We start from the raw sequence: 14,782 nt of genomic DNA, 5'->3' as shown, positions 1-14,782 counted from the left end.
ATCCAACCCCACCATGGCCATCAAACCATGTCCCCACGGTGCCATGGCCAGCCTGCTCTAGTGTGAGGTGTCCCTGCTGACTGTAGGAGGCTTGGACAAGGTCATAGAATTGTTAGGATTGGAAGGGATCTCGAGGTTCAGCCAGTTCCAACCCCCCTGCCATGGGCAGGGACACCTCACACCACAGCAGGTTGCTCACAGCCACCTCCAGCCTGGCCTTCAAAACCTCCAAGCAGGAGGCTTCCACCACCTCCCTGGGCAACCTGTGCCAGTGTCTCACCACCCTCACGGGAAGAACTTCTTCCTAACATCCAATCTGAATCTCCCCACTTCTCCTTTTGCTCCATCCCCCCCAGTCCTATCCCTCCCTGACGCCCTCCAAAGTCCCTCCCCAGCTTTTCTTGTAGCCCCCTGCAGATCTTGGAAGGCCACCAGAAGGTCTCCTCGGAGCCTTCCCTTCTCCAGACTGAACACCCCCAACGCTCTCAGTTGCCCTTTGATGTTCCCTTCCAAGCCAATCCAATCTGTGAATCAAGTGTGGATGCATCCAGGACTGCAGCTGCATTTTGTACCTCTTGCAGATCCTGAAGGACACTTCCCTGCAGAAAGTGAAGCGGAACCAGAGCTGCCTGGAGCCCTGCCTGCGTCAGTTGGTCTCCTGGCTGGAGTCTGTCGTGGTATGGAGAACAGCATGGGCTTTCTGCCCTACTTTGTTCTCTTCTCCCACCTCCCACACTCCTGAGCCTGCAGTGAGAGTCCAGTCTCATTAGATGTGTAAACAGACACCCCCCACCCCCTGCCTGGCCATTAAGCACCTCTGGTTAATGGTGAGGAAAGGAGCAGATGATTTGGTCCTGCCTGAGGGTTTGCTGCTTTGGGGAACTCTAACTCACTGATACTTGGGTTATCAGCAGGGGCTGGGGCACCTTAAGGGTGCATGCTGGCTTCCCAGCTCTGTGTGTATCTCACTGAGTGCCAGGGCATGGTTATCATCTGAGAGAGAAGAGAAGAGGATGCATTCATTCCTCTCTGAAAGGCAATGGCAGATGACTTAACCTCCTCAGTTCTACTCAAAGATCCTATTCTAGGGTCATTGTTGGTTTTTTTTTCCCCCCAAACCTGTGCAAATCTTTTCTTGTTTCCTTTCTGAAGCCTTGTGCTGAGGTTTTGTAGGGATGATGCTGCAGATACACCCAAGTCACACTGTGCCCTTAGTCAAGAGATCTGTGATGCCTACTCAGCATCCCAGTGTCAGGTATTGGGGCTATGTGTGGGTGAAGCCTCCCAGAGTGACTGTTTTTAGCATGCAGGAGAGGGTTGGAGAGGCCTCTTCAGATTTCCTTTCTGGGAGATTTTTGTTTATTCATCATGAATAAAAGGCCTTTTTGTTTGTTTGTTTGTTTCTTCACATGGAAGGGCTTCATTCTGTTTGGTTTCAGCAGTGGTGTTGTGAGAGGGGGAACTTGCTCCATTGTGTGGAAATTTGCCGACTCAAGCCAAGTGCTGCTGACTTGGAGGAGTCCCTTTAGACAGAAGCTGCAACAGTCCTTATCCAAATGAATGCAGATTTCTGCCAAAATGCAGAGAATTGGGAAGCTGTTTCAGTTGGAACAGCCCTTTTAAGATCATCCAGCCCAACCACTCTCTAGCTCTACCAAGGCTGCTGATAAACCCTGGCCCTCAGCACCACATCTCTGCCTCACTGAAACACCTCCGGGGATGGGCATTCAACCACCTCCCTGAGGAGCTTGTTCCAGGCCTTGACAACCCTCCCAGTGAGGAAGTTCCTTTTAATGTCCAACCTAAAGCTCCCCTGCTGCAACCTCAGGCTGTTTCCTCTTGTCCTAAGGCAGCCAAGGTTGGGAGTTGCAGCTGGATAGGCCTGAGGTCCCCCAGTATTTCACACCGCTCCAAGACTTCCAACCTGCCTTTGACCCTTCCCAGCTGTGTGATGTTTCTGTTTAAGGAGCCTTTGTCTCACTTGCATCATTCAGGACACAGTTATAGCTCAGGTCCTTGTCTTGAGAGTCCCATCCAGACTCTGCAGGTCAGATTGTCTGTTGTTTTTCTCCTGTTTCACCCCAAGTTAAGCTCTGTGTTTCAGCACAGCTGTGGTGGGAGAGAAGTCTCTGGACAAGCAACCAGAGGAGGCCTTTCCTCAGAGGTGAACGTGCTTGGAAGTGCCTTCCCAGCCAGAGCAGGGATCCATGCCTCAAGGATGAGCACCTCCCACGAGGCTGCCCAGTGCTGCAGCTTGGTTTCCTTCCTGCAGCAGCAGGAGTGTGACCTCAGGTAACTTCTGTTGCAGAACCAAGAGGACAGCACATCCAGCAACCCCTACGCTCTGTCCAACTCCGTGACGCCTCCCCTGCCCACCTTTGCCCGCGTCTCCAACGCCTATGGCTCCTACCAGGACTCCAACATCCCATTCCCACGGACATCAGGAGCCAGGTTCTGTGGTGCAGGTGAGCCCCATCACTGATCTGTTCCAACAGCTCCCTGGGGAAGGCGCTTACAGGATGGCCAAGGGATCAGGCCCAGCCAGCATGGAGTTAGGAAGGGCAGGTCCTGCCTGAGCAACTTGATCTCCTTCCATGCCCAGGGGACTGCCTGGTGGCTGTGGGGCAGGCTGTGGATGTGGTCTGCCTGGACCTCAGCAAGGCCTTTGACATCATCCCCCACAGCAAACTCCTGGCCAAGCTGTCAGCCCCTGGCTGGGACAGCAGCACTCTGAGCTGGGTGAGGAACTGGCTGGAGGCTGAGCCCAGAGAGTGGTGGTGAATGGTGCCACAGGCAGCTGGCAGCCAGGCACCAGTGGTGTGCCCCAGGGAGCAGTGCTGGGCCCCAGCCTCTTGAACATCTTTATTGATGATCTGGAGGAGGGCATTGAGTCCATCAGCAGGAAATTTGCAGCTGACACCAAGCTGGGGGCAGGAGTTGGTCTGCTGGAGGGTAGAGAGGCTCTGCAGAGGGACCTTGCCAGGCTGGACAGATGGGCAGAGGCCAAGGGCAGGAGATTGAACACATCCAAGTGCCAGGGGCTGCACATTGGCCACAGCAACCCCAGGCAGTGCTGCAGGCTGGGGGCAGAGTGGCTGAGAGCAGCCAGGCAGAGAGGGAGCTGGGGGTGCTGGTTGATGGTAGGCTGAACATGAGCCTGCAGTGTGCCCAGGCAGCCAGGAGGGCCAAGGGCATCCTGGCCTGGAGGAGGAACAGTGTGGCCAGCAGGAGCAGGGAGGTCATTGTGCTTTGTGCTCAGCACTGATTAGGCCACACCTTGAGTCCTGTGTCCAGTTCTGGGCCCCTCAGGTTAGGAAGGACATTGAGAGACTTGAAGGTGTCCAGAGAAGGGCAACAAAGCTGGGGAGGGGTCTGGGGCACAGCCCTGTGAGGAGAGGCTGAGGGAGCTGGGGTTGCTTAGCCTGGAGAAGAGGAGGCTCAGGGGAGACCTTATTACTCTCTAAAACTACCTGCAGGGAGGTTGTAGACAGGCAGAGGTTGGTCTCTTCTCCCAGGCAGCCAGTACCAGAACAAGAGGACACAGCCTCAAGCTCTGCCAGGGGAGGTTTAGGTTGGATGTTAGGAAGAAGTTCTACACAGAGAGAGTTGTTGGCCCTTGGGATGTGCTGCCCAGGGAGGTGGTGGAGTCCCCATCCCTGGAGGTGTTCAGGAGGAGACTTGAGAGGGTGCTTGGTGCCATGGTTGAGTTGATTAGGTGGTGTTGGATTGGTTGATAGGTTGGACTGGATGATCTTGAAGGTCTCTTCCAACCTGGTCTATTCTATTCTATTCTATTCTATTCTATTCTATTCTATTCTATTCTATTCTGTGGGTCCTTTCTCATGTCTTGGGGGTGGCTCATGCCCCTCCACGAGGCTTTGCTCGCTGCCATGCCGTGGCAAACGGTGTTAAAGCCAAAAGGTTGTGGTAAACTGAGAGGTGATAAAACTAGTGGGATGTTAGGGTTTGGAAATAGAAGGCTGGTTGAAGAGGTGACCTTTTGGCTTGTGGCATCTCAAAGGCATTGACAGATCTTTTCCAGAGGACTGGGAAGAGCTGTTTGCCTTGCTTAGTGCCACCATCAAACTGCTGGGCAGATTCCAGCTCTCAGGCTTGACAAAGTTCCTGTGATTTGGGATTGAGCTTACCCCTTGCTGAAGCCATGTTCTAGTTGCTCTTTGGTCATTCTGCACCCTTCCTGTTGCCCAAAATAGCTTCCCCAAGGTCGTTGGGACACAGTGGGCAAGGACAAGGGGTAAGGGGGACAGACCTAGACATCAGAAGTTCCTTCTCAACGTGAGGAGGAGCTTCTTGAGTTTAAGGGTGATGGAGCACTGCAGCAGGTTGCCCAGAGAGGTGGTGGAGTCTCCATCTCTAGAGACAGTCAAAACCTGCCTGGACTTGTTCCTGGGCAAGGCAGCTTGTCCCCAGTGCTCTCCAGAGGTCCCTTCCAGCCCCTACCATCCTGTAATTCTCCTAACTGGGAGCTGTGAGGTACAATCACACCCAGGTTTCCAGGAAAGGCACAGTGCAAATACCACCATTGAAAAAACCAGGTCAAGTTGTGAGTGAGAGCTGCTAGGTTTCACTGAGCTGGTTCAGAGGCAAACATGCCTCCTCCAGCCCTGACCACATACCAGTTTGGGCATGTTTAGAAAGCTGCCTTGAATAGCTCAGTGCAGACCTGCTGAGGCCTGAAACTCTTTCCAGGAGTGGGTGGCTGAAGACACTTGAGATGCTGTAACAAACAGGGTAGGGCTTGTGAGAGGGTGCTTTGGAGCTTGGCCTTAGGTGGCTGGAAGAGAAGAGTCATGCAAGCTGCAGTGGTTTCTGTGCACAGCTGAACATCACCTCACTTTGCCTGTGGACTTGACAAGTTCTGGGGAGGAGTTTTAAACCACGGGTGTGTGTTTGCTCATTTACTGTCTTTCCTCTGCCACCTGTAAGCCACTTGAGTTGGTGCTTTTCGAGGCGGTTACCCCCACACACGGTGCTCTGCCGTGGGTTTGCAGGGAGTGGACTGGGGGAGAAGGGAGATTGTCTGCTTGGAGGTTGAAAGCACTCAGGGGAGTGGGCAGGCACTCTGGTAGCTCTTTAGCTACCTTTTGTAAAGCACTCCTGGATGATCTTTGTGCCCTTGCCCTGTCTCTCCAGGGTACCTGGTGTACTTCACAAGACCCATGACCATGCACCGTGCAGTGTCCCCGACGGAGCCCACACCCAGGTGAGCTACTGACCCTCAGAAAGGACCAGCCTCTGGTGTTAACACAGAGAGCCTGCTCCCAGACCTCCCTGGCCCTCAGCAGAGCAGTTTGGTGGGGGAAAGCTCCTCGAAGGTGTCTTCTCTTGGTGCATGGCATCCTGGCCTGCATCCAGAATAGTGTGGCCAGCAGGAGCAGGGAAGTCATTGTGCCCTGTACTCAGTGCTGGTTAGGCCACACCTCGAGTCCTGTGTGAAGTTCTGGGCCCCTCAGTTTAGGAAGGACATTGAGACACTTGAAGGTGTCCAGAGAAGGGCAGCAAGGCTGGGGAGAGGTCTTGAGCACAGCCCTGTGAGGAGAGGCTGAGGGAGCTGGGGTTGCTTAGCCTGGAGAAGAGGAAGCTCAGGGGAGACCTTCTTGCTCTCTCCAACTCCCTGAAGGGAGAGGTTGTAGCCAGGTGGGGGTTGGTCTCTTCTCCCAGGCAAGCAGCACCAGAACAAGAGGACACAATCTCAAGCTGTGCCAGGGGAAGTTTAGGCTGGAGGTGAGGAGAAAGTTCTTCCCAGAGAGAGTTGTTGACCACTGGAATGTGCTGCCCAGGGAGGTGGTGGAGTCACCAAGGTGCTCCAGAGGGGATTGGACGTTGCCCTTGGTGCCATCGTTTAGCAGTCATGAGGTGTTGGGTTGGACTTGATGATCTTTGAGGTCTTTTCCAACCTTGTTGCTTCTATGGTTCTCTTGCTGCCAGGTCCCTGTCAGCTTTGTCAGCCTACCACAGTGGCCTCATCACTCCGATGAAGATCCGCACCGAGACCCCAGGCAACCTGCGTCTGTACAGCGGCAGCCCCACGCGCAGCGAGAAGGAGCAGGTCTCCATTAGCTCCTTCTACTACAAAGAGAGGGTAAGTACCAGGCCAAAACCAAAACCCACATCCCAAAACCTTTGCTGACACCTCCTGTTTGGTGATCTCAATTCCCTTCATGCAGCTGTGAGCATTGCTGTTAACAAAAGCTTCGTCACCCCTCCTGAGAAGGTATCCGTTTCCAGGCAGCGATGTGCAAAGGCCCCGTGGATTTATCTCCTCTGAGTAACTTCTTTGCTGATCCTCTCTAGCATTTGACCTGCTTATTTTGATACCTCTCTGCACTGACCATCACAGCTTCCTCCAGCACATTCCACTGTCTCCCTTTGCATTGGGTTAAAAAGCTCACACCTCAGAAGTTGTAGGCTCCAGCTAAGTACACACAGACAACTCTGCTTTTCTCTGTGCTCCCTGCTGGATGTAACTGCAAAGGGTTGTGACTCTCTGCAGCTCACTGACCACCTCTCTTGGATTATGAGATGCATTTGGGTTGTTTCTGTTCCAGATGTCTCTTTCAGGGTTGTGTGTCCTTTTGGACTGTTTCAAACACAAATCCTTTCCTACATGATTCTCTAAAGACCTTCCAGTCCACCTGCTTCTGGTTTAGGTCTTGCTGTCATTGCTGTTCACAAGCAAGACTTTGGAGAAGCGTGGGGTTGTTTCCTGCCAGGGCATAATGGATGAGAATGACCCATTGGTAATTGTAGTGCTGGCCCTAGGGTAGTTCTGAAGGAGCTGAGGGCCTGGAGCAGATGCTGTGGGAGTAATCAGCCATGCAGCTTGCTCAGAAACAAACTCTGCTCCAGCAGGGAGGTGAAATGGCTTGCACAAATCCACAGCAAGCTTCCACCAAGAGCCTGGAGAATTCAGGACATTCAAGTAGTTTGCCCACTGTCCATCCTGAGAGCTTCCAGGCCCCTAAGGAAAACTGAGAGCTTTCTACACTCTGCTGCAGTGGAGTTTGGGATCTCCTGTCCCAGGAGCCTTGAGCTCTCACCCTTCCCGTGCTCCAAAGGAGGTCTTGCTCTTCCAGCAGTACTGGCCACGACAGTCAGCCTCTGTGGGACTGTGTCCTTGCTGGCCACGACAGTCAGCCTCTGTGGGACTGTGTCCTGCTTACCTGCTTCTTTTGGATGAGAAGAGAAATTGGTGCTGCCTGGTAGAAGGATTACAGCCTGTTCTAGTCTTTGCAGGAGAGTTTATTTAAAGAGCTACCTCTGTCCTCTGCAGCCTGCTTGTCTCTCGCACTCCGCTCTCTTAAGATGACAGACAAGGCTAAAAATAACACCTGGAAGCAGCTTGGTGCAATTTCATGTGACCTGTCTCACCCAGCCCTTGTGTACTGATGGCAACAAGAGTTTTGTCAGGAGGTGGGGAGGAAAAAGTCAAGAGGACAAAGCATGTGTGTAGCCAGGGCTGCTGAAAACCAGGGGCAAACCCCGTGTTCCCTTCCCCCTGCCAAGCTGTCTCCTCACACAGGCTGGGCTGGAAGAAGTGGAAGGCCCCTAGCAGGGAGCTAGCTCAGATGTTCTTGCAGATGAAATGGTTCTGAAAAACCCAGACATTTTATTTCTCTCTCTCTTCAGCAAAGGTTTTTCTTGTGGTGATTCTTCAGGAGCTGATGTGGTGGCCTCTGTTAGACCAAAGTGACTTTTTCCACCCCTCCCCAACCCTCTCACTTCACGTTAAGGCTTTTCAAAAGCCCAGGCTCTGAGTCTCAACTCCTTGCTCTGCAGCTTGGGTTTTTGCATGAAATAAAACCTGCAGTGTTATGTGTTAAACTCTCCCTGTTACATAACCCCAGCCTCCCAACTGCGTTTTGTCAGCCACAGCCAGGTGTTTAAACCCCATCTGGCAAGCACTGGCACTGCTCCTGCTAGCTGAGAAATAGATTTGCCTGTTGCTAGACAGGAAATCTGTCATGTTCCCATCGAGGCAGAGGAGCTGCTGAGCCCAGCAGAGATCTCCTTAGGAAACCAAAATGAACCCAAAGCTGGCCCCAAGCCTCTCTGTGCTCATTGAAGCGGAGACACACAGAGGTGGCTCTTTCTCACTTTTACTTCACACATCCTTCTTTCTTCCTCCCTCTGTTTTTTCACTCCTCAAAACCACCCCAGTGAAGAATAGTGACCAGCAGAAAGGAGAAGCTGAATTCATGCTGTGCTAACACATTCAGCATTTCAAACCTGGGTGTCTCATAAGGAAGGTGGCAGAACTGTGTTGTTCTCCCTCCCCCCCTCCCCCCAAGTTAGAAAGGGTTGAGCCAGTGGGAACCTGGGGGCAGCTCAGCCTTGTCTGAGCTGTACACAGGAGTGGGGACAGCAGTGTCCTCATGCCTCTCATCAGAAAATGTGGCAGAGCCTCTAAACTGCTGCTTTTCAGGATATCCCCTGGTGTTCCCCTGGTTGCAGACCTCTCAACCCCACTGCCCATGGGGCTGCAGGCTGGCAGCAAGGAGAGCAGGACTTTGTGTAGGGACTGAGCTTAGTTTTGCTTCTCCGCTGTACCAAATTGCCTCCCACTAAACCTTTCCTCCTCCTCTTGGTGGAGGAGCAACCTGTAGCACAAAGTCTTACATCTGTGGGGCCCTGCAGCTAGCCTCACCTCTTGGTCCCCTGACTGCAGGCTTGTCCCAGCAGTGAGGTACAAGGGAAGGCAGAGGCTGAAGGCATGGCTGACGGTCCTGACTGCCCATCATCAGCTGGAGATAAAACACATTGCACATGACACAAATAACCATTTTTATTGTGGGGGCTCTTACAGAACTCTAAGAGAAACTCTCTGCTCAAGTGAGTGCACCTCTGAGTGCTTTCAGAGACTCCATTTAGTGTTGCTATAATGCCGTTGAGTACTTAATGAAGTGCCTGCAAGTTCTTTGCCTGCTTTGGAGCTCTTCTGCATAGTCAATCAGTGGATTCCACTGCTCACACAACCTGTATGAGTTCCTCAAGCCATAATCACAATTTCCACGTGGCCCTGCCAAGCAGCAGGGTCTTTACCATCCCTTCTGACACCCTGGACAAGTGGCTTTTAGTGTTTAAAATGTAGTAGAATAGTTACAGCAGGTTCCAGTGAATGAAGTCCTGGAGGATGCTGGATGTTCATGGGAGGGTTATGTTTTCACTTCCTGCAGGTTTCTCTGCCATGGTGCTGGACAGATGTGGTTTAAAATGATGCAATTTGCACTTTGCTTGCCTTCCTCTTCAGCCAAGAGGAGTAAAACTGGTTAGAGCAGGAGCCTGGCATGTGGGGACAGCACCAGGGTGTTGTCCTCTGCTCTGCTATCAATTCACAGCCACGTGAAGCAATTCAGCGCTCTGCCGCCACGCTCTGCTGTCATTCTGTGCTCAAGCTCACATGAAGCAGTTCAGTGCTTCTTGCAGTAACCCAGGTCCACAGGGAAGACTCAATTTGGGTTTGTGGCTGCCAAAAGCTTCCACAGAGACTGGTGTGGGGCTCAGCCCCAGCAGCTCTTTGCTGCGCCAGGCCCGGAGGCGACGCCGCGCAGCCCGGCTGCGTGCGGATGGCAGCGGGGATGGTGGCTTGCAGCTGTTGCTTGCCTTAACAGAACCACTGGGAAGGGGATCTTTGACTCTGCTGGTTCAGGGCACTTTTCATTTGAGTTGATTGACCTTTTGTCTTTAATTTTCTTGGTGTCTTTCTTCCCTCTTCCTGGGCACAAACGTTCTCACGTGCAGATGTCTCCTCGCTCTGCCCGGCGGCGTTGGTCCATACAAGCAATTAACGACTTCCCGGTACTGTGCCCTGTGCTAATGCTGTCCTTGATTCTATAACCCTGTCTTCTGCTCCAGGGCCCAAGAATAAAATGCCACCTGCCTGCCTTTGAGTAACCTGCACAGAGGTGGGGGACTCGCACTACACCCAGGGCCGAGGGCTCCAGGAGGAGTGCCTGCATGCGTAGGTGGGCAGGAACGGACACTAGTTTGCAGGGTGCCACTGGTGGAGAGGAGCAAGGGTGCAAATACTGACCCACAACATGCCTGTTTGGCCTGGCCTAGCCATCAGGAAAGGATGCCAAGGGGGTAGTTTGAAGTGTAAGGAAAGATCAACCTCTTAAAACAGAGGGTGGACTGCAGAGGAGCTGAATGATTGTGGTACCTCATCACCCACCAGCTGAGGCTGACATTGGAGCACCTCAGGGCTGCACAAGGTAGAGCCTGGCTGGAGAAGGAGGATCACTGAAGAGCTGTGGAAGGAACAAACTGGCTGAGTTGCTGGCACTGATCTGTCATCTGGCTGAGGGGCTGCCTTTTCTCAGGGCAATGCACCAGAGAGTCTTACTTCCTGGAGCAATGGGTAGAATTTCTCCTTCGTTTGTGACCTTCTCCCAGCCCTTAGACTTGCACCCTAGCTGGAAGGGTTGCATTTCCAGCCACCCTGGCAGGTGCTCCCAGCTCCTGGCACCTGCCTTTCCCAGCCTGCTTTGACAGCCCGTTGCCATTAATCAGGTCCACGCGTCCCTCGGAGTGTGAACATCCTCCACGTGAACATCTTGATGCTATCAGCGTTGCTCAAGCTGTGCTGTGAATGTGGGCAATTACTCTCCCATCACTCAGCTGCCAAGCACAGGCAAAGCTCAGAAAACTCCATTTCAGTTTCAAGATGATCTTTTCAGGTCTGTTTTGCCTGGTGCCTCTGTGAAGAGCTGGCTTCTCCCAGCTGCTGTCCTTTTGTGCCGTCTCTTCACAAGGCAGCAGGGAATAAAACAGGGTCCTCTAACACCTCATTTAACTTGGTATAATAGGATCAAGCCTTCCTAACTCCAGAAGCTCTAGGGCTAGACTAGCAGATAAGAGGTGAAAGCAAGCAGAAGCAATTAATTTGACTCCATCAAGGCTGTTCACAAAGAGCTAATAAAGAGATGTGAGCAGTGGGGGCAAGAAATGAAGTTCTCTCTTGGATCAGGAACAGGCTGAAGGAAAGAAAACCAAGCAAGGAACATTCCAGCTTTTGGGGTGGTGCTCAAAGGGTTGCACTTTCATTCCCTCACTGCTTGCTTGGAAGGAAGAGATGGGATGAAGTTATAGCTGTGTTTAATTTACACTTAAAGATGCCACCTGGATTAAGGAAAGCCTTGGAGGGTTGATTGTGGATAACCTTTGGAAGAGGCTAATGATGCTCTCAGAACTGGGCAGTAGTATCTGAGGTGAAGATTCACAGAGAGGCCTCTGGATTTTTCTGCCACTTTGCCACCTGGAGTGCTGCATCCAGGTCTGGTGCCCTCAGCACAGGAAGGACCTGGACCTGATGGCGTGGGTCCAGAGGAGGGCCACGAAAATGATCAGGGGGTTGGAGCACCTCTGTTTACAAGGACAGGCTGAGGGAGCTGGGGGTGTTCAGCCTGGAGAAGAGAAGGTTCTGAGGAGACCTAATAGCAACCTTCCAGTGCCTGAAGGGGGCTACAAGAAGGCTGCAGAGAGACTGTTTGCAAAGGCCTGCAGTGACAGCGCAAGGGGCAATGGTTTCAAACTAGAGCAGAGCAGATTTAGGTTGAATGTTAGGAACAAGTTCTGCACCATGAGGGTAGTGGAGCACTGGAACAGGTTGCCCAGGGAGGTGGTTGTGGCCCCATCCCTGGAGATATTCAAGGTGAGGCTTGACTGGCTCTGGGCAGCCTGATCTGGTGGAGGATGTCCTTGCTGACTGCAGAGGGGATTGGACTGGATGAGCTTTGGAGGTCCCTTCCAAGCCAGACCATTCTGTGATGCTATGATTGTTTGTGCAGATCCAGTGCCTGCCTTGTGGAAGAAGAGCTCAGCATTGCTCAGGGTGCTTAAGGAAGCAAGAGCTTGGCAAGTTTAGCAGAAGAAAGAATTCCTCCTCCTTTCTAGGTCATGCCTTGCCTCCACTTCAGAAATGCCTCTGCTTCAGGGCAGATGCCAGCTCATGGGAGCTCTAAAGAAGTATTTCTCCTGGGTGGGGGGCCACTTGATTCCAAAGCACCTGAGGTTTTACTTGTGTAGCCCCCCCTTTGTGGAAGGTGCTTGGTGGAGTGGGAGATGGTGGAAGTGTAGTGAAATGTTGATTCTTTGGGGGAGCCAATGCAGGCAGTGCTGCATGACCTGCGTGGAGGAGCTGATCTGCAGGCAGCTCAGAGCAGAGGAGCATCGTTTTCCACAGGGAGGCAGCAGGTTTGAAAGTTGATGGGGGGCAGGGGAAGCAACATTAGGAGCAGCTTGAACCCGGCCTGGAGCTGGTTTAACCCTTGGCTTTTGGAAATGCCTCCTTGCAGCTTCACCTCAAGCCTGCTCCCTTTCCACCCGCAGCCTTCCCCTCTGCCCTACTAACACCAGTTCCTACACGAAGGGCTTGCACAGGCTGACGTGATGTCAGGCTGCTCCTGGCAGCTCTGCCTGCCCCAGCAGGATCCAAGGGCACACCCCCCCAGCTGGTGGGCATCCTTTCCAAGCAGGCACCCAGCATTTTGTAACAACTTCTGCTGCGTATGCAGCGAGGATGGTGGTTGCTACGAAGCAGTTGGTGGCTTATTCTTGGGCTATCTGTTTCTACATGTAACCCATTTTACTGCCATCGTTGTCACCTCAGATTGCAGCAAACTGCAGCCTTGGGTTATGGTAGTGCCAGGTGCAGGCTGGCTTTTTTTAGTCATTACTTAGTGCTGTTCCCCCTGCTGTCACCTCCAGCCCCATGATTGTCATCAGCGCTCTGGTTTCTTTCTGGTGCTCTGAGGAGCTGCTGAGTCTGAATTTGCCGTCGCTGTTGCTGTTTTCTTTCTGTCCTTCCTCTCCTTAAACTCTCAGGAGCAGCTGGGTAGAGGCAGTTCTCCTTGCTGAGGGCTGTAGGCTGCAGAAAGAGCTAGACATGCTGGCAGGGGGCAGTGCAGAAGACGTTTGACCTTCAGCTCTCAGTAGTTAGCTTGGTGCACGCATGTTGAGCTCTGCTTCAGCCCCAATCCTCCTGTTCCCTGCTTCCCCTCCTGCCCTGTGCTCCAGCCCCTAGAGAGAGATGTCATTTCTGTTCTACCCCAGTGACATCTTTTGATAACACCATAGTGGAAGCTTCTCCTGGGAGAAGAGGTGAAGGAGAAGGGAGAGGGAAACCTTGTGGTGGAGCTTGGCCAGGCAGACCCCAGCTAGAGCTCTCCTTGCCTCCACTAATCTGTCCCTCTGCTGAAGCACTGCCTGATGGAGAGCTACCCCTGTAGTTAATGCCAGCAATTACCAGGTTCAAAAGAGACCTTCTGCTGTCAGTGGTGATGAGCTTTACCACCATGGTTCCCATGTTTTCTGATCAGAGGAGTTTTTTCCCTAGCACTGTGTTGCTGTAGCTGAGGCAAACCTGAACAGCAGACACCAGGCAGTTTTAATGGTGACTCTGCAGGTGGCCCTGGGGTTTCCTTCTGTCACAGCTCAAGGGGCAGTGGCATGGAAATGTAGTGCTGGCAGAGCACGTGGCCATCACCTCTGCTCTGGGAACTCCAAAGAGTTAGGGCTTCCCTTTTTCCCCAGTGCTGAGGGGAAGAGAACAGGATCATGTTGTTGGGAGCCCCGAGTTTTCAGGAGGTTCTGATCCATGCAGCATCTTCATGTGTCTGGTGCTATGCTAACAGCAAGCAGTGGAAACCATCCATGGGATCTTTTTTCTTCTGTCTGGGTGTTTTTTTTTACCCCCATTCTCACCCTCATTTGTTCTCATGCTCCTCCAAAAGTGGCTGGATGACCTGTGGAAAGTGATGTGTTGTCCATGTTTCTGCTCTTTGAAATGCTTGTTGGGAAGCTCTTGCAGAGGGCAGGAGCAGGTTGACTCTCTTCCCCACGACAGGGCAGAGAAGCTGCCTCAGTCAGAGGGAAATCTCTGTTGCCTGTGAGTCCTGGGGGCAGCTGGCTTACAGATGGGCAGGAGGTGGCAAGTTGCTCTCCAAATGACCTGCCAAGCTCTAGGATCCCTTGGTGAGAGACCTGCAGAGCGTGTCTCTGTGCCTCCAAGCCTGAGTTCAGCTACCTGCTCAGACGCAGCTTTTGTCCAGAGAAGCCTGGGAGCCCTGCCAGGACAGTGCCTGAGCTCATGCCCTGATGGCATGTTGTTGTGCTGAGGCTCCCAGGCTTTGCTCAAGGGGTATTTTAACAGCAACAGCAGCTCCTCACTGCACCTAGGAGACAGCACTTGGTTGCCCTGACAGGGAACGAGGTGCAGGGGCCGCTGTTGTCTGAGAACCTTGTCTTACAGCCTACATCCTTCAGCATGGGAAGGGGAGCTACACCTAAAAGGTGTTGTCAGAAGAGGTTTAGCCTGCCCTATGGCAAGAGATCCAGAGCTGATCTTAGATGGTCCTGAACACTGGGCAGCACACACACTCTGCTCCTCTTCACTCTGAGCAGCAGTGGAAGAACCATGATGGAAGAGCTGCTGGTGCTCTGCCGCATGGGCACCCCTGGAAAAATCCCCTTTCAGCTCCTCCAAGGCCTGAGCCTTGCTCACCAGAGCAATGTCAGGAGCACCAGACTTTGACACAGAGTTAGATAATGCTTGGACTTGATGATCTTAGAAGTCTTGTCCAACCAAACCCCATCTCTGACTCTCTGCTTCTTTTTTGCTTCCCGTGGTAACGCTCAGCGTGGCAAAAGCTCCTCAGCACACAGGCCTAACCTTGGGCCAGGCAGGCAGGGAAGGAGGAATTAAGTTCTTAAAGTCAGGGCTTTTGTTTTAAGGGCATTTTGTGCCTGTGATAAGGCTGCC

At 52.7% G+C, this 14,782-nt stretch overlaps 1 protein-coding gene across 1 annotated transcript in view; it reads left to right on the top strand.

Moving 5' to 3' along the window:
• WDR59 (WD repeat domain 59) overlaps nt 1–14,782 on the top strand; it is a 72,599-nt gene that overhangs the window by 39,122 nt on the left and 18,695 nt on the right. The window contains exons 15-18 of the mRNA XM_054170245.1: nt 582–677; nt 2,309–2,465; nt 5,155–5,224; nt 5,950–6,103. Coding sequence (XP_054026220.1) covers nt 582–677; nt 2,309–2,465; nt 5,155–5,224; nt 5,950–6,103 — 477 coding nt within the window. The remainder of the gene's footprint in view (nt 1–581; nt 678–2,308; nt 2,466–5,154; nt 5,225–5,949; nt 6,104–14,782) is intronic.

The sequence above is a fragment of the Dryobates pubescens genome, chromosome 19 (assembly GCF_014839835.1).
Source record: "Dryobates pubescens isolate bDryPub1 chromosome 19, bDryPub1.pri, whole genome shotgun sequence".
Lineage (NCBI taxonomy): Eukaryota > Metazoa > Chordata > Aves > Piciformes > Picidae > Dryobates > Dryobates pubescens.
This window is presented reverse-complemented; position numbering and strand designations above follow the sequence as displayed.